General features: G+C 42.9%; 1 protein-coding gene across 6 annotated transcripts in view; it reads left to right on the top strand.

Annotated features, from left to right (window-relative positions):
• The first annotated feature begins 10,537 nt into the window (after positions 1-10,537).
• OSBPL5 (oxysterol binding protein like 5) overlaps positions 10,538-23,969 on the top strand; it is a 141,614-nt gene continuing 128,182 nt past the window's right edge. The window contains exon 1 of one of the 6 annotated variants that reach the window (XM_031055062.2): positions 10,538-10,819. In XM_031055062.2, coding sequence (XP_030910922.2) covers positions 10,700-10,819 — 120 coding nt within the window. In that variant the 5' untranslated portion in view covers positions 10,538-10,699. Of the gene's footprint in view, positions 10,820-11,325; positions 11,491-20,361; positions 20,408-21,078; positions 21,156-21,263; positions 21,318-23,969 lie in introns of those variants that run through there. The other 5 variants (XM_031055064.2, XM_034062594.1, XM_031055066.2 and 2 more) reach the window with 5 other exon arrangements.

Genomic DNA, 23,969 nt, shown 5'->3' with positions numbered 1-23,969 from the left:
ACAACCCTTGCCCATCCATCAGGTCAGTGCTACACTTGTGGGGTAGCACTGGAAGTTTCCAGAGCTCAAGAGAGGTGTCTCTCTGTGAACAAGACAGAACCATATTAACAAGAGTATTATTTCTCAAGATTTTAAAGGCTGAGTCCACATCTAGCTTTTTACAGAAAAGTTACTTTGTTTGGTGTCCTCCCCCCAACTTTTTTTTGCAATTTCATTGTAGGTAGGCTTAAATATATTTGTCTTATGCACACATCTGTATTCTTCAAGCTCTGTATTCTGGGAAGTGTTTCTGCAGGACCATGTCCTTTGACTTCCTTGTGTGTGTGGTTGGGAAGTGAAATGTTTACTGGCATTACAGTTACAATACTTGAAAGGAAGACACCTCAGCTTACAAGTGAAGGTTAATATCATGCAGCAGAGAAATCAGTTCAGTCTCTCTTCAAATTCTGCTTATCAACATGGGATAGTTTTAATAGAAAGGGAAAGGACTTTGAGCCTTTGTAATTAAACCAACAGTAGTTCCCAGAAGGACACTTTGTGTCTAAAATCAAGGCCTGCTCTGTTTACTTTATGTTACTGCGTGAATTCTTTAAGCTGACAAAAATCCACACTTCACCTAAAATCAGAACGTTCCACTATGTTCTAATATGAAACACTCAGTTAGACCTGTATAACCAGGGAAAAAAAAACAAAATCCACATAGACAAACTCACAGGTATCTGTTTATATTCGTTTGGTGTTCAGATATATCCGTTCCCATTTTAACAGATCAGAATTTTCTTTTACAAATGAACTGAAAGTCTGCCAAGCAACTGCCAGACATTGAATCCTTTGTGTTTTCTGGAGCTGATGCTTTTAACCTGTGCTGTAAGAACTGACAGTCTGCTCCCTCCCCAGACAGTGCTCTCCTACGTTTCCACCCCCAGCCTCTCTCTACCAAGCATACTGCTCCCACACCAAGCAAGCTTTCCTTTCTGTTAAAACAAAATAAAAGAGTGTATAGGGGAAGAGAAATTATTGCCCGTTCTTGGCCTTACACCTTCAGGCTTATATTATTTAGGGTATATTTCTCTGGCCTTCTTTTAAAGAAGGCATAGATAGACCTTTATTAGTTTGGACTTTTTTTCTAGACAGGCAACAGCCTAAACACAGAGGTAGAGACACTGTCTCTGACTGATTGGTCTCTTCTCTACAGGTAACTTTTCTTCTTTGCAGGTCCTTTTACTCTTGGAAAATATATTCCATTCTAAAAACTCACTGGTGCTTTTAGAAAATCCTGGGGTCTTTTAAAGGGAAAAATCTAATGAACTCATAGGAAAGCAATAGAGAAGAACAAGTCAGAGACTGTTTTTCTCTGCATATGACAAAGTGCAATACTGAACTGAAATAGAATGTTTTTTATATCAGAATAGGAGTAATTGCAGTTCTAGACACAGTAGGTAAGACATTCACTGACATCAAGAGTTTAAAAAGTAAGTAAAAAAGGCTGTAGGAAAGGCTCCATCCTGCAGATGAAGAGCTGTAAGCAGGTAAAAGGGTTGTACAGAGAAATTCAGTAGCAGAGGCCAGAACTAGCACCTGGTCTGATGAAGACATTATTTTCCTCACCAGACATCCGTTCTTTCCTTTGGGCTCTATGCTTTATATGAGCTGGCAGAATAGGCTTTTTGAAACTATTTAGTATTCATCACAGATGATAGCCTTGTAATTTTGTAAGAAGTAACATCTGTTCAGGGAGAAACTGTGTGTACATGTATAAGCAGGCTTCTAAGACATGTATTTGAGAGAAATATCCCTAAAATTTACCAGCCTGTTCAACATAATACAGTGACCCAACCTCAGAGAAACCTTCTCAGGTAAAGTAAAAGGATACATAATGAACTTCAAACCCAGTTGACATCAAATTCTATTTCTTTGTTTCAGTTCTATTATGTTTTTGCTGCCTAATAAAAAGAATCTCCTGCCACTGGCAAGTGGAACTTTTCAAACCTAATCTATAATCTGGACTTCATTCTGGCTCTAACCAGCAGAGCCTCATGTCCATGGCACTGCTGCTACAGGCCTCCCATAAGCTTTCTGACTCCAGAACTCACAGTTTCATCTGGTGTCACTGGCAAGTTTGACAAAGTTGTGAGAAATAGAGTTTTGCTGCAGAGCCACAAGTTGCCTGAGATGTTTGGCACAGCTCTGATGAAAACAGGCTGAATTTAAAGGTTGTAATATGACCCCACACCTAAAAAGCTTCATTTGGATTCTGCTCTGCTTAAAAAAAAGACCAAACGGCTCTTTTGCCAAGGGTTACTTATGATACTTTTGCAAAGTACTACAAAGTTAGCTTTCCCTATTCAAATGCAATTATTTGTGTCCCCCTGAGATCGGCTAAAGAAAATATTTTATTCTACTCTCTCCTTTATACCCAAGGATCTAATGGAAAGCACAGGACAAGGTTTAATTGCATGTCATAGAATCTTAGAGGGTCTCTTGTTCTGGGTACCAAGAGATCACTGATGGTCTTGAACTCTGCTTTCATTCAAACATGCCTGATCAACATTACTCCTCTAGTCCTATAGTCATACAAATATAAATACAAATAATAACACTTTAACACATTTCACATATCTGTATATTTATTACAATTTCTTGGTCTATGTAACCACAGACAGCATTTGTTGTTCAAAACTATGGTATGTTTCTCACTGACTGCCTTTTGAAAAAGACATCAAATCTTAGAAGCTGGTCTTACCATTAATCCCTGCATCTTTACCACGAGTGTTCAAAGTGCATGGCTTCTACATTTAACACGGTTCATCTTCAGACCAATATCATAAGACCACCATATGACAGTGTCCGACTGCAGACAGTAGCCTTTGGCTCCATTGCAAGGCTTAATTGGAGTCCTGGGTGGAATATGGGACTGCAGTGCTCCAGCTGTGGGTTCTGCTTCCAAGGGTGCCACATGTATGCTAACAACCCCACTTACCACACAGCTATACCCCCCTGAGAGTGAAGTGGGGATGAGTAGCCCTACCCTCACTGCCAGATAGTAACTGAGAGGAATGTATGACAGAAGGGCTAAGCAATGTGCTCCATGGCTTTTCAAACCTAAGGACCTATTACCAGTCAGTAGATAAGGTGACATGTTATTCTAAAATCTGTCGCTTTGCATTCAGAAGTATTCTTTTCCACCAGTATCTCTTTTTTCTGTCAGCAGCATACTCTTATCTCAGATGTCACTCTGATATAATTCCATCCCTTCCCCCCTTTTTTTTCCCTCAGACAGATCAGCAATGTGGTTTTGAGGTAAATTTCCACATCGCCTTTATTTACTGCTCTTTGATTCATAGCCAGGGCAGCCTTGTAGTACACGCACCTGGATTCCCTTTCAGTGAAACGTCATGGGAAGATGTACTCTAGGAGCATACCTAATTCACTGTAGCTGCTGACACATACTGGCTGGATGGGACCAGACTAAAGCTGGTACAAAGTCAGGTCTCTGAAATGGAAATAGAGTAAATGTTGCATCCTCACTACCAGTTTCTTCACCCTGTAAATCTGCTCCTGCTTCTTAATCTAGCAATAGTGCGAGAAAGCCACACACCAAAGCAAGCCTGATTTCACTGTACGAGGGGGTCAGGAGATACAACAAATGGCAGTGGAACAATAAAGTTCATCAGGGCTGAAAACAGCTATGTATTAATAATTTTATTTTCAAAATGATAGAGCAAAGAACTACAGTTCTCTGTGGTCACCATCATACTTCCCAAGCTGCTATTCCAATATTTCAAGACTTAAATAGCTAAATCCAGCCATCCTCTGTGAGACTGCCTTTGTGTTTGGATTTCAGTAGCACAGATCTAATCAATGACTCTGGGATCAAATCAGGTCCTCTGTGGCATAAAAGAAATGGATGTTTTGCTCTGGAACAAACCTTAGTGTGTTGCCCTTCAGGGCTGTAAGTCAGAGCATGGTCTTTGATAGTTTTAGATCTGTTCTAGGGAAACAGAAGTTTTTTTCTTCCAGGCTTCACTTTTTTGTGCTTTACTTCTACAATTGTAATGTGTGATAGGAACACTGGACAGCTCTCCCTCTCTGAAGCACAAGGAGGACAAAAGTACTAGTATCCCTCTTTGCAGACAAATCAATAAGCCAGCTTCCCTTCAGTGGTAGTAGAAAATATTGTACTTTCTCTTCCTTATTTCATTCAAACCCCTGTGGGAAGTGCGGTGTTCTGCTCATGGGAGGCATCAACAATAACAAGGAATCCTTAAAAAGAATTGCAGCAGTCAAGGAGACTTTTTTGCTTGATCATGGATGGAGATAGAAGATGGATTTCAGAGAGCAGAGCAAGAAAGAAACTGTGAAAGTTTACATAATTTATCAGAGATGAGCTGGCTGCAAGAGTGAGTCAAGAGTCAGGCAAAATAAAAGAGGTCAAGTATGAGAACAAACACATCCTGTAATGTTTGGAAGCAGCTGCAAGCTTGGAAATATGATATAGTATTAATTCAAAGGTACTGATAGATCAGATTTGTGACTCTCTGGCCTGACTTACAGATCAATAGCATATGCTGGGTGTCAGGAACTAGAGTCATCCATCTGTAAGTCAAAATGCCCATCTCTAGAGAGAATGAAGCAATGAACAAAGCAGAACCAAGCTGTGACTTTCTGGCTGTGTAGATGCAGATCTATGAACAGAGTGTCAATCAGTCAATGAATAAATGAATATGTGTAGAGAGATTGGTACTGGCCTATGCAAAGATCTGTGTCTATATTTATGAGCCTGATAATCAAATCTTTTATGGAAATGTGTTTATATTTTTTCTCACTCTGATATTTCCTGTATGACAACAGCACTCTGTCCACACAGATTGAACTTGCTGGCACCTGTTCCAAAGTATATCTGGGGCAGGAAGAAAAATAAACCCAAAATCTCTGTCTATTTATAAAGTTTGATTTCATATAGGCATTTCCCATTAGCTGTTGAGAAAACCTGTGATCATTTAGAAACATGTCAGCTATTGATACTGATGTGGATGTTCCAATCTTACCCACTTATGCAAAGAAAATCATTTACATATATATTTGTATGCATATATGCATATATATACATGTATGTTTTCATTTAATCTTTCAACACTTTATAACAGCTGACTTGCTCTGCAATTAGCTTGAAATATGACTAGAGCTATTGGAATGTTTTTGAATAGCAACTTGGTTTCATGTCATCTCTTATGAAGGGTTTTGAAATCTAGCCCAAATTTCACTGGACAGTTTGTCAGATCCTTGATATCTCAGTTGCTTTCCAGCCTGCTGCTAGCTGAAGAAGGAGCATTGCTCTCTAGATCAGCTCAGCAAGTTGGGCTGCCCTCTGAGACTTGCACTTAAATACTAACCAGGCCTGCAGGAGCAAATCAATGGCAACCAAACTCTGATTTTTCACACCAAAGCCATAATGACAGCATTCAGCTTAATTTGTTTAGACACATACTGGAAAACAAAACAGGTTCATGGTGCCTGATGTGAACAGCCTTCAGATAAGGAATAAGAAATTAGGACCTTGAGTAGTCACAACTAAACCTCATTTGACTCCAGCTGTAGCAAGACTAAGCTGTGTAGAAGAATAGTCTTACCTCCCAGCACAGGCCTTAATCTAGGATTTGTGAATGTGAGCCCCCTTGAGACAGGAGTTTATGTTAGCAAGGGTGCAGGGTAGGGAAGGTGAGCTGCCCAAGAAGTCTTGTTTAATGTAAGATACCTAAGATCACAAAAGACCTCTCTGGGGTGAGGGCTGGGTAGTAGCTGAAATTACACTGTTTAGGCTCATGAAAAACACCCTTGGGGTTAAGTTTGCAGGAAGCAGGGCACCATCCATGCATATGGCAGGTCATATAAAGAAAATGGAGCAGGTAAGAACATCTGCACTCTTTTATCTTGTTAATGGCAGGTCTTTAAAACTGCCTCCAAAGTCTCTGCTACAATCTATTGCTGGAGACTCTTTCCTGAAAGCTCAAACCCTCTTTTACAGGACTGTTACAGCTATCAGCGGCTTGTGAGCTCTTTGGAGGCTTTACCCACTGGGTGAAATTCTTAGCTAGATATCCTCCTTGCTGTAACCCAAAGCCCAGATGTGGACATTTGAAAATTTCTGACCACAGTGTGTGGGTGAAGAAAGGCCTTCAGATTGTTTAGTTACTCCATCTTGCCTAGTACTGCTCCAGGCAGGGAGCATGGAGCCAACATGGCAAACATCCGTCATTCACAAGAAATGTCTCTTAAGCTGAGCTCAAGGCAATCCATAGGGGCTATTGCAGGTAGAAAACAACACAGCAGAATTGTGTTACCTACCCATCTCAGCACAGACTGACACGAAGATGAGACCTGGCCTGTGTTACTATATCATGAATACATTAGCCAGGAGAAAAGCTCTCACTAGAAAAACACTGAGGAAATATTACCTCTGCTAAAGGAGGAACAAACCCATCATCTCAGCAGGGAACACACACTAACAGACAGGAGCTGCTAAAGGAAACAGAAGTTCAGTCTACAGTATCAAAATACAGTGGCTTTCAGCTGCTTTTGATGCTTGCCCTTTGCCAGCTGTGCAGTTTTCATGCTGCTGCTTTTATGCTCTGCAAGGTGACACAAAACTCCTTCCAAAAGCTGATACTTCCTGTGCCTGTTACCCTGCAGCCTCCAGTGCAGAGCCCCAGCTTTCAGCAGTCGTCAGTTGCTGGAAATTTTCCTCTACCTTTTGCCACAAGAGGACTCCAGTCTCCAGTGGCTCCCAGAGAGATGTTTGTGGTTTTTGCTGACTAACTTCCCCAGAGACCCGTTCTAGCAAACCTGCAATTAGGAACCTGGTTTAGCAGCAGCTCTGGTTTTCAAATTGTAAAATGAGCAAACATGTTTAGCTGTGGACTCACTTTTTTGGTGCTCTAAAGAGACAGACTACTGCTTGTTAACAAATAACTCCTCCTCTATCCAGCTATGGCGTTAAATATTTTTGCTTTAAAAGGAACTTTGCACTGGAAAACCCATGTGGGTAAAAGTGATCTTTTGCTTATCCTTAATTGTATACAGCTGTGTTGAAGCATATAGCTAATAATAAAGACCTGTGCTTAATAACTTCTTTTTTTTTCATTAATTTGTTTTAAAGCTTCCTGCTTCTTGTCCTGCCATGTGCCATGAGCTTGAGGGCAAGTATCTTGCAATGTTAACAACCATTCATATGGTGTCTGATTAATGTGATTATGGCCATAGAGACATTTTACTAATTATAATGATAGGAATATGATTGTTCCTCTCAATTTCCATTTTAATAGAGGCCAATAAATATATCTGATGGATTTTATGGTATTTAACAGTCTTTCTAGTCATAAATGGGAGCTTGTGGAACTATAGTAGATACGTTGAGAGATACAGAAAGCATGAAATGCAGTTCTTCCTGACACTGCAAAAGGAGTATGTATTTGTATTTCACATATGTGGGCTCTGATCTCTAGTGGGGGGAAGAGGAGCTCAGCAGGTAGCAGAAAGTGAAGGACTGAAAAAAGGAAGATGCAGGGGAAAAATGTTGCAATCATTGCCTAGAGTAAACAGGAGGCTGCTGATTTGTCTGTTGCTGCAGCTCACCTCCCTGTCTGCCTTTATCACAGTCTTAAAACAGCACTAATACTATGTTGTGGCACATCTAGCATTGGCATAAAAAGGCATTAGATACTGGTTTTAAGTGCCCTGACTGTTAAGCTCTCTGGGTTGCATTACTGGATTGTAAGGACTCGAGTAACACAACTGAATCACTCTGACTTCACTCTTCAAGCATTACAGTTACAACTTTCTGTGCTTTGCTGTTTTTGTTACCCTTGCCGGTGACAGAGTTAACACCAGTTTACAAGCCCTCTCAGAACAGAGTTATATTGCTGTGGTGAGAAAGCTAAGTGTTGCACACTCTGGCAAATGCCCAAAGAAAATATCACAGCTGCAGACCCCCTGAAATGAAGGCTGGTTTCTTGAGAAAGAGAATTGAAGCCAGAAGGGACCACAGCCCTAACTGCCAGGTACATCCATCAAAGAGCTTTTGTCAAAGGGGTATGTCATATCCGGGGGACACTGATGAATTAGCTTGAAGTTGGGAAGCTGACATGGTATTAGGACAGAAGCTGGTACATACAGCAAACCTCACCCCAAAAGCAGGGTTGGGTCATGTGCTCTGTACTCCACAGCTAGGGTTTTATGGGCAGCTCAGGTATATCTGCATGAATTGCAGGCAGCACGGGCAAGATAACCATAACCAGCAGAGCCCGAGTGGATGTTTTGTTTTCTGAATGGCTATTAACAGAACAGACACTAGAGGGCTGTGGACAATAATCTTTAAAAATACTAGTGTTTGCATGGTTCAGTTTCCCCACCTTTCTGTAGAGGATCTGTGAGAGGAGAACAGGTCCATGTCCTGCCTTTGACAGACAGGCAGGTAAGTGATGGATGTTGCTTTTCTTGTCTAACCCAGACTCTGAGGACCCATCTGGTGCAAGGTCTGAAGACACAGCAAATCCAATTTCAGAGCTCCCTGGACCACATCAGAAATGCCATGGCTACACAATGCAAAGCATCCATCTATGTAAATTTTCTCTGATGGTCCAGTTTTATGCACGAAATATTGTCAGTTTTATTGGCAAGCCTTTTGCTCTGTGTAGCCACATCACTAAGGTCCACGCGCTGTCCTAGAGCACATAAGAAAACATAAAGTGTTATTCTTTATCAGGGTCTCTAACTGTTTTGACAGGAATGTTTTTGGATGCTGAGTTTTTGAAGTGAGCTCTGTGTGGCAATGTGGCACTGAAAAGGCAAAATATTAATAATCATTGAATGACTGCCTGAGAAGAAAATAACCCAGTGGAAAGCTTTAGCCAAAATACTTTAAAAAGAATTTTTAGAACTTTTAAAACAGAAGTCCTTGGGAAGTGGACTATGAATCCCACTGTGATTCATGTAGGTGTGCTAGAAACCCTAGATCTCTGTACCAAAGTAGCTAAGGAGCTACTTCTGTTGCCTTGGCTGGACAAAACCAATCTGTTTGCAGACAGAAGGATCAATGTCAAACCCATGGTTTAGTGAAAAAGCCATTTGGACCAGGCAAGGTGCTGGGAAACTACCTGGCTGCATTTGAGTGAACCAACCTGTAAAAGCAGAAGGGTGAAGGGAACACAGGGCACGCAGACAAGCCTGGCATGGCCTGGAGCAGACAGGACAGGAGGAAGCAGGGAGAGGCAGAATGAGCCAGGGTAAGCTGCTTTGGCCTCCAACACAGTAGCTCCACCTGGCAGTGCCCTTAGCCAGAGTGACAAGTGGCCTTGGCTTGTGCTTATTCTGGCATCTCTATACAGTGTCCTGTCCTACTGCACAGCACAGACTTGCCCTCAGGGTAAAATATTGGTGAGAACTACATCAAAAACCTAACCAACTTGAAGGCAGCTGAAATGATGGCAACTCTCCACACCTTGCAGATGATGGCAGACATTACTACACATACAGGTGAATGTAATAATTACCTGCCTGTGCAAGTGATTCAGGGGCTTTTTTAATGGGTAAAGAAGAGCTATGGGGGCTCCTGAATAGCAGGGACACCTTAGATTGTGAGATTTATTTATAGTCCTGCTTTGTACTAGAATTTTTAGGAAAGAGCAAAAATAGATGGTGAATTTTCTCTTGAGTACCATATTCCTAGCCAGATACTTATTGTTCTATGTATCACCAGGAGAAAATTAGCTACCTCTAGTAAGTAATGTTAGGTATGTGGGGTAAGTGATGGAGGTTGGACTAGATGATCTTTTGAGGTCCCTTCCAACCCTTGGGATTCTGTGTTGCCTGGTAGTCTGTGGATGGGCTGTAGTTTGCTGGGAGCAGTAAGTGAGAGAAACTGTGTGTCTTGGTCCAAGTGGAGCTTGTAGCTTTGGAAGAATTCAGGATTTTTCTCTTGGATCTGGGAGACCTTCTCAACTACTGAGTTGTTGCTCTTCAGTGTTTGAGGCTGGCATTCTAGGTTGCATGAGGAACATCAGAGCTTATGGGTCTTTGTCTTAGTTTAGAGGCTGCACACAGTAAAAGGAATCTAGCTTTTTTTTCTGTGAAGGGTGGGGTGGCAGAGCACTTCAGGCATCTGATTTAACACTTTTGGTTTCAGTAGCATGAGTCTGAGCTCCAGACTGTGTTTTGCAGCAAGGGCTCAGCTGTACTTGGGTAATTCTGACTCAGTGATGGAAGTCAGACGCACATGTTGGTCCCATCATTCCCTCATGTGTTTTCTGGTTTCAGAAAGTTTGAGTGTATTTTAACTCTGCTACTCTGAGTTTGGATGTACTTTTGGCATTACCGTTTCCTGTGGCCAAGAAGGAGGCGTGAAGTTCTGCTTGACATCCTGTTCTTGGTCAAGCCTTTAACCATGGGACCCGCAGGGTGGAGGGGAAGGGAAGCAGCCGTTGGATGCCTGTAGCTGGGCTGTTGTCTGTCTGTGATGTTTTACCAGATACTTTATTGCCTGTAAAGTCACGCTTCCCCGGAGGGGCAGGCAGGAAGGCTGTGACCAGGGAGGCGATCATTGGGCTGTCCTCTTCGTCTGGCGGAGGTTAGGGGGGTCCGTGCTTGCCATGGGATTGATTTTTCACTCTGATGCAGAGGCAGAGCTGGGAGAGTGCCCGGCTGCATGTCAGGGCTGCATATTGCATGGGCGCCTTTGAGTCACGGCGTCGGAGGAGGCGTATGGCTGAATGCTGAGACAAAGTGCTGCTGCAGCTGGAAGGCTTCAGCGTCCCGATTTCCCCAGGTTGACTTTTCTTCGTTACCTTATACATGTCGTCAGTGAACCCCATGGATGGCGAGTTGCTTGCCGGGGGGGCGGGGTGGTCCGCATGATTTTTTATTTAGGGGGTTGGGTTTGGTTTTGTTTTTCTTTATTTACTCTGCCTTTGCTTCAGCCTTTCCCTGTGTCGAGGAGAAGAAAGAAGCAAACCCTGCGGGGGGATAGCAAACCAAACCGAGCCAAGCTCCAGCGGGGCGAGGCCGAGCTGTCCCGGGGCGCTCCCGCGGGGCGGCGCGGAGGGCTGAGCGCCGGGTCCGCTCCGCGCCGATCCCGCCCGTATTTTGCACGTTTCCTTTCTTTCCTTTTTTGTTTTCCAATTCCTCCCTTTTTTGCTTTTCCTCCCCCTTCCATTTTCTCCTCCATTTCCCCCTCTCTTCCCTCCCTCCCTCCCTAGCGCGGTTGGATCAGTCTTTTGGTATTTCCTGCCGCCGCCTCCCCGAGCAGCTGTCCGGCCGCGGCCCGGCGCGCAGCGCTCTCCGTGCCGCGGGGGGAGCGGCTGCGCGGGGCACCACCCGTGCACCCTCCACCCCACCGCACCCAACGCGTGCCCCGGAGGCGGCGATGCGGGCGGCGCGGCTGCGGGGCGCGGCGTGCTGAAAGCGGCACCGCGCGGGGGGCTCGGCCGCCCCGACCAGGTAAGATGCGCCGGGCTCCCCCTCCTCCAGCTGGTGGGTCGGCTGTCTGAGCCTTTTATCCCCCGCTCAACCCCCAAAGCTGCACCCTCACCCCCAAACCATCCTCCCCAAATAACCCTCGCAAAGCAAATACCACCTCCCCCCGGATTACACCAATAACATCACTTCCCCATTCTCCCCAAAACCAGACCCCCTCCTTGTCCCCCATGCAGCCAGGATGCCTATTTTGAAGCATAATGTGGTATGCCAGAGTCATCTTAAGAGCAAATTATTTCAGTTAGAGGCTGAGCACTGACAGCTCTTGGAGGGTAACCCTGCTGCCTCTGCCCATGCTTTGTGCCCAGGTTATGCCTAGCAAGGCAGTTTTACCATTTCTGTGTGATTTCTGTGTGTACTTGCTGCAGTTTGCAATTTGGCAGTGGGCCATCTGTGTGCCCCCCAAAGCCAGTGTCATCTCTGAGTGGCAGGGCTGCACAGCTGGTGTGTGGCATGGGGGATTGAGGGCTGTCAAGGTGACATCGTTTCTGTAGACGTGTGGGTATATCTGGTTGGTGGAACCCATTTTCAATGTATTTCTTCCAGGATACTGAGGAAATCGTAATCAGATTGTCTGCACTGATGCTAACTGGCTATGTGTAAGTGAGGATATTAATTACCTTTCTATAGGCACTTGTGCAGATACCATGCTGGAGACCATTTGCACTGCTATATGAAAACCATGCAGAGTTGAGTTTGGAAGTGCTTTTAGCTTGCACCAAGTGAAGTGAAGCAGCATTCCTGGAGAAATGTATATAAATAGAACTGTCTGGATCAGAAACCATGGTGGGGTTTTTTTTGAGTGCTATGCAAACCTAAAGTGTTACAGTGTGAAACAATTGTTTAACATGAGCGAGGAGGAAACTTCTTTAAGTTGAGTAGTCACCTTCTCACTTTATCCAGCTGCAGCAGTATCTTTGTTGTCAAAATACTCCTTCCCTCTCTTTACACAAGACAGTGTTCAGCAAGGTCCGTACAGCAGAAAGCAGCTGCTGCATTGGATGTGTCCCCATTTGCCACCTTACCTCCTTGGCAGCAAATCTCAGAAGAGGTGTGAATGGAGAGGGAGGGAGATAAGTCTCAGGCTTTGCTCTGTGGTGGCTTCCAGCCTGTGCATGGTAAGCTTTCATGTTCAAAGTGGAGACTGGGTGTTTTATGATAGAATAGTTAGGGTTGGAAAGGACCTTAAGATCATCTAGTTCTAACCTGCCTGCCGTGGGCAGGGACACCTCACACTTTTCTGCAGGGCACCTCATGGTGGTATAGTAGATGACCCTTAGAGTATGCTTACACCCAGCCTGGTGAAGAGGGTGATGCCAAAAAGGTGTGAGGGCAGCAAGGGAGTCTGGTTTGACACCAGGGGTGACTTTGTGCCACTGTCGATCAAGATAGGAATGGCAGTTCTTGATTCAAGGGGGAAAATGCAGGCCTTAAACATATTGGCAGCCTGTTTTGGTCTGAAGTGGATGATGTGAACCTAAGGATTGATTTAATCATGGTGCTATGTGAATGTAACTGAAAGGCAGATATATTGCTGTAGTCCTTTCACCGTACTTAATTTAAATTCCATGTGCTTTATTGCAACACTGATTCATCAGGAGAGTGGGAGGGAGGGTTGTACAGTACAGGTGGTTCAGTTTCCATTGCTAGGTATTTAGCAAGGTGTTTTCTTAGCTACAGCAGGGAAAAAATAGCTCTTTGTCTGATATTGTGCTGCAGTTTGGAATCTGGGAAATCTCTATGGAAAGGCTATTCCTATAACCTGTAATGGGCAGTGTTTGAAGTCAATGTGCTGTGTTCAGAGAGAAACTGACTCAACCAGTTCCTGTTATGTTCATAGATCATAGAAACTGTAGTTAAGCTGGTCTGAATTGGGTTAGATTCACTTCATGTCCAAGGGACCTGTTACTTGCTGGAGGCAGTCATGAGACTGTCACTGTTGCCAGTGGCAAAGGTCTTTTAGGGCTGGATCAGGGGCTTCAGAGGTGAAAATGAGAGTGCTCTGAAGCATGTCAGGAGGGTCCTGCTGCTTCTGAGCCATGGAGCACAGACCTCCCTCTGCAACTCGTGCTACTTGATCTCCTGTTTTATCTGGGGAAAAAGCTGCATTTCATGTATCTTCTTCTGACCTCCCTGCCTTTGGAGCATTAATAGCACAGTGTTTTCTTAGCCAGAAATGCTGCTCCTTACGCCTCCACTCTTCAACATGAGCCGTCTCTGGCAGCACATTGTAGGTGTTTGTGCATGCCTGCTGTGGTTACTAAGGTGAAGGAAACACAAGAAGCAACTCAGGGGGATGGAAACAGACAATCCAAATGCCAAATAAATGTGGGTTTGATCAAGAATGACAGTGACCTGCTATGCCAGCCTTTCGCAGGGTTGAACTGGGCTTGCTTACTCCTTGGGCAGGCTCCTTAGTGTCATTGCTGGCATCTGTGCTGTGCTTTCCAGAGCACCCAGCTTTTGAGACTGAGGGAACTCCTCCTAGGTGCTGCTGCATATGGAGCTTACAGCCCTCCTTACCAAGCAGTGTGGTTGTGGTGCTTTTAATTGTTTAGGGCTGTGTCTAAATCACAGATTCTGCTGTCATCCCAACCCTTCCCCACCACTGTGGCCCTTTCTGGCCATGCAGTGCGAGAGGAAGGAGACAACTGTCTGAAAAACACCCTTTTGATAAACTGCTGAGCCTCTGTGCAGTACTAAGGAGCAGTGTACATCCTGCCCAGGCCTTCCTGCCTGCTGCTTTATTGATCAAGAGGATGAGCTGCTGAGGACTTTCTCCCAAATCCCAAGTAGTTCTTACACGTGTCTGCAAGCTGTCCTGGTTTTGTAGTCTCATCTTGCCATTGTACATGCCTGCCTTCTTCATGTCTTCTCCACAATGTGATGGATTACACTTTAAGAGCATTTGCTACCAGGTAGACACAGCATATTTTAGCATACTGTGTATTTTAAACCAGCATTCAATTAGTAGCTTCTCTCCTTTGCTTCTCTGGAGGTAGTGGGAGCAAAATCAATTCATGGATGCTGTCTCCCAAGCTTGAAATGTGAGATCAGGTGAGCCAGGAAATAGCAAAAAACTAACTAAAATAATGCCAGCTCATCAGGAGCATTTTATTGAAGTAACTGTAATCTTGGCTTTTGAGTCTCTTGGTGCTGATTTCCACATTTCTGAGTTACTGGAATACCATTTCAAGGTGTAGGGGTATTGTGCTTGCATCAGGCTCTAGGTACTCTGTGTGAACTTGTGTAATACAAAGACTTATGGATTAAAGGAGACTATTCTGCAAAACTGGAAGCAGCCTTAAATGGTTTCTGCTCATCACAAATGGAGTGATGTGAAAAGTGGCTTAGTTGTTTGTTGGCAGCTTTGTTTTTTCTTGCAACCTGCATAAAACCCCATAGGCGTATATATCCCTTGTTCTCTGGTCTCATATAGTTTTATGCTGTGTTTGTAGAGCTATAGTTGAAGTCGTGCCATTATTGCCTTTGCACCCCTTTTGGATTGAAGGATCTTATAGGTGTGTAAATCAAACTCTTAATGATAAGGCTCTTTTGTGCTCCTTGTGTAATAAACAGCTAGGAATATACCTTTCTGAATGTGTCACTGAGGTCTGCACCAAGGGCTAATATCACTAACCTTATTGTGCAGGCAGCCTTCTTGATAATAGTATTTGTATGTGTTTTGTTAAACTCTAAGCCAAGCTTTGACTTTTTGGGAATTGGCTACAGGGCTGTGCGAATTTGGGTCTTTTGGCAACCCAGTTACCATTTGCATGATTACAATGTCAGTGTAAAATTAACCAAGTAAAGGCGAAACAGAAATACACATGTACTTAATAAACTGGAACATGTGCAGGGTAAAACACCCCCCAATGCCAAGTCTGCCTGCTTCATCCTCTCTAATCCATCAGTGAATCAATCAATGTGAAATTGTACCCCCAAGGTATAATGTAATAGCTGGTTTGTGTGTATTACCCAAATGGGAACTTGCTGTAGTAGTCCTGAAGCGTATTCTGTCTAAATTTATCAGCAGAGGCTGAGATAAAAGCAGACTTGCTGCTTATCTATAAAATGTGGAAAGAGGCATTGAGTGATGAAATGTCTAGTTCTGTGTTGATTGGAAAGCGTGAATGTGAACTTGGTCCTTCTACATCCCAGCAGTTCAAGCACAGAAGTGTCCAGCTGACTCTCCTTCAGTTTCTTCACTGCAAAGACATGAGATAGCTCTAGAAGGCACTTTGATTTACAGGCAGCTTGTTCCAGGCAACTGTTCGTGTGTTGTTGCTCCTTCCCACCTTCACTGCTGCAGAACTTGGCTATTCTTACCTGCGTTGTTTGATGCCAGGTAAGAGGGCAAAGCTTATGCTGGCTTTGCAGTGGTCAGTTGTTTTGCTCTTTTCTCAGATTACAATGACAGGGAATTCTGTCCTCACAGCAAACAATTGCCACATCCCAGTGTGGAGAGGAAGGGGACTCTCCTGCAATGCATGGTGTAGGTAGCTGTTACTCACTGTTAATAATCTTGGCAGAATGAAAAGAACAATCGTCCTCAGTCCTCCTTCCCCTTCCTCAGTCCTCCTTCCCCCTTCCTCCTTCCTTTTTTTTTCCTTTTTCCTTTTTCTGACTTTTAGCATCAGGAGAGAATCACTTTTAGGTAGTAGGAGGAGGAGACTGAGGCTTTTTGACACTTTATCAGGTGTTGCACAGTTCAGTCAGTGAGTTGCTGCTGGCCCATCTGTAAAATCCCTGAAAGCTGAATGTGAAATTGCCACTGGAATTGCTGGGCCAGGAGGGTTATTCTTGTAGGCTTCTGGCATGAATGCAGATAGATGAGATTTCTGTTTTATAAGATGAATCTTTTGGCCTTTTCTTGCCGTGCTGCTTTGAAATGAACCTTGCACAACACTGCAAGCCTGATAGTTGCTGATACAATAAATATTTTTTCCCCCTTACCTTCTTAAGAAAAGAAACCTGGATTTGCAGATCATTTTGTGACCTTTTATTTCATATGTGGGTCAAATACAGTTCAGGTCTGAGTAATACCCTTTTTTTTTTTTCTTCCCCCCCCTTAGTAGTAAATCCTTGGATTACAAAGGCTTTCTGTGAACACTGAATGCACCATACAAATTACAGCATCAGTGGGCAAGGCAGTAATTTAAGCTGCCTTCCATGGAGCTTGCTGTTATTGTCAGTCTAGAGCAGGACACAGGTGTGTTAGACATGAAATACACGATCTTTGTATTTTTGAGCCTGGTTTAAAATATATTTTTCTTATTCCCATTGTAAAATCTGTTAATTTGGCCCAAACTCTTTGTCTCGCTCTGTCTTTGTAACAGTGCTCACTGAAGAGATGGAGTTTGATAAGGATGGATATAAATGGATTTTTGTTTGGTTTTAATTCAGGTTCAGTGGATGTAAACCAGGCCCCATAGTTTTTTGATTGATTATCCACCAAGTCTTTGGTGCCTATAATCAAACTCCTGTTACCACTTGAATTTCTCTGTGGACTCCATATCACAGGAGGCACATTGGCATCTGTGCACTGCAGTAAACTTGGGGAGTTGTAGTTGTGGATGAGGCTGGAGGCTGTGTAAACCAAGCCCAGACTGTCAAGCATATAACCTGTTTTTTTCCAAGCTGGTATTCAAGTTCTGGCATGTGGAAACCCTCAGCATAGCTGCTTAAAGCTTTCTTTTCCAAGAGTGTGAGGAGTGCTGAGAACCTGGGAGGATCCCCTAGCCATGAGCGTATCTGAAAAGTGTAGTGTAAGGTCTCCTATTCCTTAGTGCCTAGAAAAGGTACATGGCCGGGATGTGTTAACATCAGCTTCCCAGGCATTTTCCATCTTCTCTTATGTCTGCTTGGATTACATGTTTTTTCATGTCAAGGTCTATCTTTTATTTTAAGTTCACACAATGTCCAGTGTACTCTGGCCTTGGCTTCTGCTGTTGGACTGTTCTGTAGTATAAATAAAAATAATCCCATTGTGTAAGCAAGATCCTGAATAACTCCTCTAAATTAGTGAAGAGAGACAGTGCAACAGTGCCAGTTTTATTTTGTTCTCCCAACAGGTGCATCCTCATAAGGAAATAAAAGGTAGGTAGGGAACAAGTGAGAATTACTGAGCAACAACCGACTGTGACTTGGAAGCAATTTAACCACAATAATCCTCTCAGTGCTAAAGATTCCTGTTACCAGATATATGTGGTATGCTGTTCTCTGCTATAAAGCTGTTGTTAGCTGACATCACTGTGTTAACATAAGCTTTGCTGTTACCCACAATATGCACAGTTAGGAGAAAACAGTTCTAGTGCTGGCTGCTGCTTATTGCTAATGTTCTCCTAGTTGTTTAACAACAATATAATAAAGATACTTCCTGCTTAGTATTTTATTCCCGATGGCTGGTATGCTTGCATTGTGTTAAAAATGCTTCTAATATCAGTTCAAGTATTACCAAGCCAGTGTTTTATTTATGAGAACATCAAATGACCATTGACCAAGAGCCTCTCTTGGATACATCTTGTAGGTGCTTTGTCTTGTCTTTTTCTTTCCTGAATGGCAGTGTAGAAATTAATTGCTTGAAACAGACTGAAATTCTAGGGGAGATCTGTGTTTGGGATTTTCATATCCTCCCATGGTACAGATGTGAATAGGCATGAAATCCATGTACTTTGCCTTCACAAACAAAATCACTTTGCAGTGAGATTGATCTAAATAAGGGCTTGTTTGTGTGAGTCAGTGTTTGCAGAACTGGATCTTCCAAGTGTTTACCTCTTATCACCATGTGTTTATTAGATGGCATGTAAATGGACATGGCTTCTTACATGATTTCATCTTGGCCTCCTGTGTTGCATCTGACATCATGGTCCTCTTGAAGTCTCTTGTTTTCCCGTTCACTTCATGTCTGCCAAGTGCTTTTTATCCCATGTGTGTCTTGAAGAAACCACATTAACAAGACATTGCTAGCTGGAGAGAACTTTTGCTGAAAGCACACAAAGGCAATAATTTGCCTTGTTTTGTAAAATGCAAATTTTTTCCTCATATAAAAAGGAAACTGTGTTGAAGTGAATGATAGCGAACAGAGGATTTGTGTTCAAGTACTGTCTCTGCAATGCGAAAGGGACATTATGCTATCCTTAATGAGATTCTCCTGTTTTCCCTTGGAGATGTGGTATTCAATTTGGAAATAGAATTTGAACAATTTTCAGCTGAAGATCTTGCTTTTCTGCTCACTGAACCTTATTGTTTAATAGCTAGATTCACTTTTAACTGATCGTTTCATGGAAGTAAGATAATAGCTGAAAAAGTCTTTTTTTCTAGACACTATTTAATTTACCCTAATTATACTAAGTGCTAAATTGAAAGAGGCTTTTTTTGGTTAAGATGAGGACAATAAATAGTTGTGCATTATTACCACGGCAGAGAAAAAAGAAGAGGAGTTTTAAGTTTTGTTCCAGACTGAAAGAAAATCTGCATCAATGTGGTCCTTAATGTATTTTCTCTATTGCTGACTCTCAGGTTTTTCTAGAAGAGCTCTCTGCCCTTTGTACCTCAGGGATGCAGCAGTTTCTGAAAGGAAACAGCAGGCACTCCGATTGAAAATGGCTGTGGAAATAAAGTAAAAAAAGCAGATTCCACCTTCAGGCCAAGCCTGGAGCTGCATAAGTAGGGGCATTGCATGGAAAATGCTATTTCAGGAGTCAGCTCTAAAGGCACCGGATTGTACTACGGCTCCCTAGAGACTCTGCTCCCTCGGTGCTACACTCATGCATGCCACAGAGCAAGGTGTAGCTTGCTGCTGTTTTCTGCTTCTATCAAGTTGCAACAGCTCGGGTCCTTGGGCTGGCTGGGCTAGTTGAGTGGGTGCACACCAGCTTGTTCTGCCATCCACCAGCACTTGCCTCTGCTCTTGACTTCCTTGGAGCTGCAGGCAGCTTGTGCTTGTGTGGACAGTTGCTTCCCTCTGGCTCCCTTGTTTGAGTGTCTGAGCAAGTCACAAGGTGTGCAGTTATAAATACTGTGTAAAAACTCACCAGCTCTTTGTTTTGGCATGTTTGGTGCGAATGAATGGCGTCTATGTTTTTAATGTAGAGCTGCTGTAAGCACATCGTGACACTGTTACTCGGAACAGGATTTCACTGGATCTTCAGAAGTTGAAGCTGTCAAGGGGAAAACAAAGTGTGTTTCTTCATTTGTTTGCCTCTGTACCCTAGGATCCAATGTGCCACTTCTCTGTAGTGTTCCCTCCACTGGCTTCCTTTGCTGTCCTGCTAGGACTGCTGCCAAGCTGATCCACAAGGACTTGTTCCATATGAGCATTTGTCTTCTGGGAATTGTGCTTGGGCCATTCTTACCTCGAAGTCCATCAAGAGTGCATGTGATTGTACTCAGCACTTGTGATCTGGACTGGATGTGAACCCCTGGGGAAGGGAATTGTGTGAATTGAATCTCTTGAGTGTTCTAAGTCCCTTGTCTAAAAAGCATTACGCAACATGGGGCATTTTGTTTCATTGGAGGGTCTGTGTCAGCCTCACTTGAATTTCAGAAAGCGGGATACTTTGAGCACTAAAAGTATGCCTTTGCTCTGAATTCCTTGGACTGCAATATGGGAGACTTGCCCTAACGTAAGGAGCTTCTAGGTGGGTCAGAAATATTCCCGATAAAGGTTCCGGTTTCTTCCCTTCCCCACTAATTTGGTACCTCTGGATTCAGACAGGTTGAGGCAATGGAGGTAGGATAATTTTGCGGTTAAGGCGTTTGGCTTTGGCTTTGGGAGATCAGTGTTAGCTCCTGCTTCCGTCACAAGCCTCATGTAACTGTGGGGAGATTGCTTGCACCCCTGTGCCTCTGTCTGCATCAGAAAAATAATGAACAGAAAGTAAGTTTTGGGGTTGTTATTTATTTATTTATTTATTTATTTATTTATTTCCCAGCACTACTGGCCTACAAGACTGTTATAAGGGTAGGGAGAGAGGATCTGATCTCTTCTCTGGGTTATTTGGGCTTGCATGTCTGTCCTGTCTCAGCCAGAGTATGCACCTCTACTCTCTGAATAAAGCTAGTGGGAACTCTTCAGGCTGATCTTCTTTTTTTCTTTTTCATAGCTAAATTTTTGTCATGCTCTTTGCTTTCATCAGGCATCAAAATTAAATAGAGTTAAGTAGTGTAGCTCTTAATAATGTTTTGAAAATGAGCTGAGCTGTACGCATAGACAGTGCCCGTAGGAAGCTTTGAATTACACTGTAATATTTTTAATGTGCAATCCTGCAGCGCTCTAAGCTGTTGGCTCAGTGAATCTGTCTTAGATGAGCCACAGATGAGACTCCTAGTACTGTAAATATCTGTACCATTTAGTTTTAAGTACCAGAAAATGAAACAGCGGATGAAGCAATAATAAAAAAGAAATCAGTAAAGCAGTTCTTTCTTCAGGCTGATTTGGAAATGAACCTAAGAAGAACTAAGTGGAGAATAAATGTGATGTTTAGGGGCTAGAAATGTTAACAAGCAATACAAGCTGCCTGTTCAGGCTGCCCTTCTGCTTGCTTTCAGTGCAGTGAGGTACAGCACACAGCCTGGAGAAAGACTCTGCAGCACTTGGTGTGGTGATCTTGTGAAGGGCTTATCTGGTGAGTAAGTGGGCTCAGGTAGGAAGGCTGGAGTTTGCTTTTTGGACAATTCAGGGTTTTTTTTCCATCCTAGTTGTCAGATCCAGAAGTATCAGTCCTACTGATCTCACTTTTCTTTGCATCTGCAAGCCACAGGATTTTAGACTGAGACTCTTACCTCAGGTAAGTTCTGGTTGAATTATGGCACATATCTTAGGCATGTAGTAAACTTTAATTTTTGTTGTTGATGCTGTTATGCTCTTCAGCAATGCATGCAAAGGGTAATTACCTTTACCATAAAAGATGTGTACTTTCTCTCTAATCTGGCTTTTTTTCTAGCTTCATTTTTTTCCCATCTTTCTGATATCTTTTCCCTCTGAATAATTGTAGTCTACGATCAGGTGATGCTTGAAGTGTCTTTGATAAGTAGGTTGAACACCTTAAATCTCTCGTTACAGTTTATTTAAGACTCGGAGATGCCTTGTGGGTTTTGGTGGTGGTTTTTTTATTTCTTTTTTTCCCCTGGGTCCTTCCCAAATTTTCATGATCCTGTATTTCAGATAAAGGTTTTTTGTGTGATACCAGCAGTGATCCTGCAGCTACCACATAAAGAAGTAAGGTTGCATTCTGGCTCTTGCTTTTTTTGTTCCTTCCCTTACTTGTTTATGCTTCCAGGAATTGAGCAAGCCCTGCTCACCTGCGGTAGTACACTTGGCATTCAGACTGTTGGCTATGTATAATTCTTCACAAATCAGAACTGTTTTGGAAAACTAGGTACATGGAAAAAGAGGAGGGGGTATTTGGTCTGGTATGTGACAACACAAGGTTGTTTATCATAGTTGATAACACTGAACTTTTGTCTGAACTTTTATAATCTGCTGATATTTTGCCAGTAATAAAAAGGTCAAGGAAAAAAGCTACTTCCTACAAATCATGGTATTTCATTATTATTAAACAGAACATGGTTTCCTTGCAATGAAATTTCAGCCACCCACAGCTTTGTAAAAGATGAATTACAAGCTGGTACAAATGCATAAAAATATATAAAATAACCAAGCTTTCCCTAGCATTCTTTATGCTACTGGCCCCTGTTGCAGTGATTTGGCCTTTCCTTAGGCAGGGTATAGGGATGATGCAAGAAAAGTGTGCCTAGAACATTGAAGACAGTAGTGAAAAAAAAGATCAGAAGTTGGTACTTGGAAAATGAGACATTAAGCTGATTTAAAAGGCTGCCAGGATCATCTCTCTGGCCTCAGGTTCACAATATGTTGTATATTCCCATTTTTTTAGCAAGGGTTTTCTATGTTAACAATTCTCTATTATTTCCAAAGTATTCAGTGAAATACAACCTTGTGTCCTTTTCTTTCATTTTTTTCTGAACTTCCCTAATAATTGTTGTCTCTGCAATGCCTCAGTTTGAAACTGCAGTGCTGTTCTTGTAACCCCAAGGGGGTGTTACTGATACAGATTCATACTGTTGGAGGCAAGACACTCTCTTAATGTAATAGTAGTGCTTGGGCAGTGGATGGGTGTCAGCTGTGAAGCTGAAGATGCTAGGTCACTGGCCACAATAAGGAACTTGGGTGGGTGCATGGGACTTTGAAGGGAAAGGTGCTGGCTCCTGACAGGGTTACTGTTTGTGGTGGCAGCAGGCACTGCTGCAGGTTGGCAGGTTGATGAGTGCTAGTGCTGTGCATTAGGATAGCTTATATTTTGCACAGAGAGAGCGCATCTGCTGTATTTTTTTAAAAGGAAAAGTGGCTTGCAGGGGAGTGTTGGCTTGTTTCCCTTGTAATGGAGCATTTGCTGCTGCCTCTCCTTAAAGCATCTCTGTAGATATCTATGAATGCATGCCTAGAAAGCTTGAATATAACAATTCTATGCCTACAGTGGACAGAGGAATGGTGTGCTGCAGTTCTTGCTGCCAGACCACTCTCAAAATTCATTTTAGTGTAAATACTTTCAAAAAAGGGCATGTTTAAAGAGTTCTGTATTGGGAGAAACAGCATGTGTAGTTTCTGGCTGAGTCAGGTTTTACAGTGTCATTACATGAAGGTCCGCTGTGCAGAAGCTGCATATTTAGCTACCCAGGAATTCAGTATTACAGTAATTGGTGTTGGGAACAGGCCAGATCCATGGCATGGATTTATTTCAAGAAGTCCTGTTTTACCATTTGAGTTACTTCAGCTGAAGCACTCTTGGGCAACCCAGTGGGTTTTACTTCTTTACAGAGCATTGTATGTGTCGGGACTCTGCGTATTGGTCCTGGCAATGGTGGCTGCATTATAAAATGCTGAAATGAGCTGATACAAGCTGCTGGCTGTGTGAGAGCTGAAGGAGCATTCCCAGCTTTCTGCCATCCCAAGGGATATGAGGAGTCGCATTTATCCCTGCTTTTCTAGCCTTTCATATTTCAATGCTCTAAAAGCTATTGTGCTTGAAGAGAATAACAGTGTGTTTCTGTACGTGCTTTTAACCAAACATATTGCTGCTCTTCATTCAGCAAACATTTGCCAGGTACCTAAACAGACTTATTGGAAAACCCTTAAGGATTTACATTTAGCACATGGAGTACAAAAATCTTGAGCTCCACCTTTAAAGTATCTTTTTCTTAGGATGACTTGCATATGGAGGTCATTCTTTCTTCTTTAAGATCCATTCCACTATAAGAAAGGATACAGAAGCTTTCCCTTATGAAAGTAACTGGTGTTGTTCTGTTTGGGTTTGTTGCTGGTCCTCCTGCTCTCCAGAGTATGTCTCCCAAAATATACTAATTTCCGCTCCCAAACTTTGTTTAGCCAGCACTGTCTTTAAGCAGGCTGAGAAAGAAAGGTG

Source organism: Melopsittacus undulatus, chromosome 4 (genome assembly GCF_012275295.1).
Source record: "Melopsittacus undulatus isolate bMelUnd1 chromosome 4, bMelUnd1.mat.Z, whole genome shotgun sequence".
In the NCBI taxonomy this organism is placed as follows: domain Eukaryota; kingdom Metazoa; phylum Chordata; class Aves; order Psittaciformes; family Psittaculidae; genus Melopsittacus; species Melopsittacus undulatus.
The sequence above is the reverse complement of the archived record's forward strand: the minus strand, read 5'-3'. Positions and strand labels throughout refer to the sequence as shown.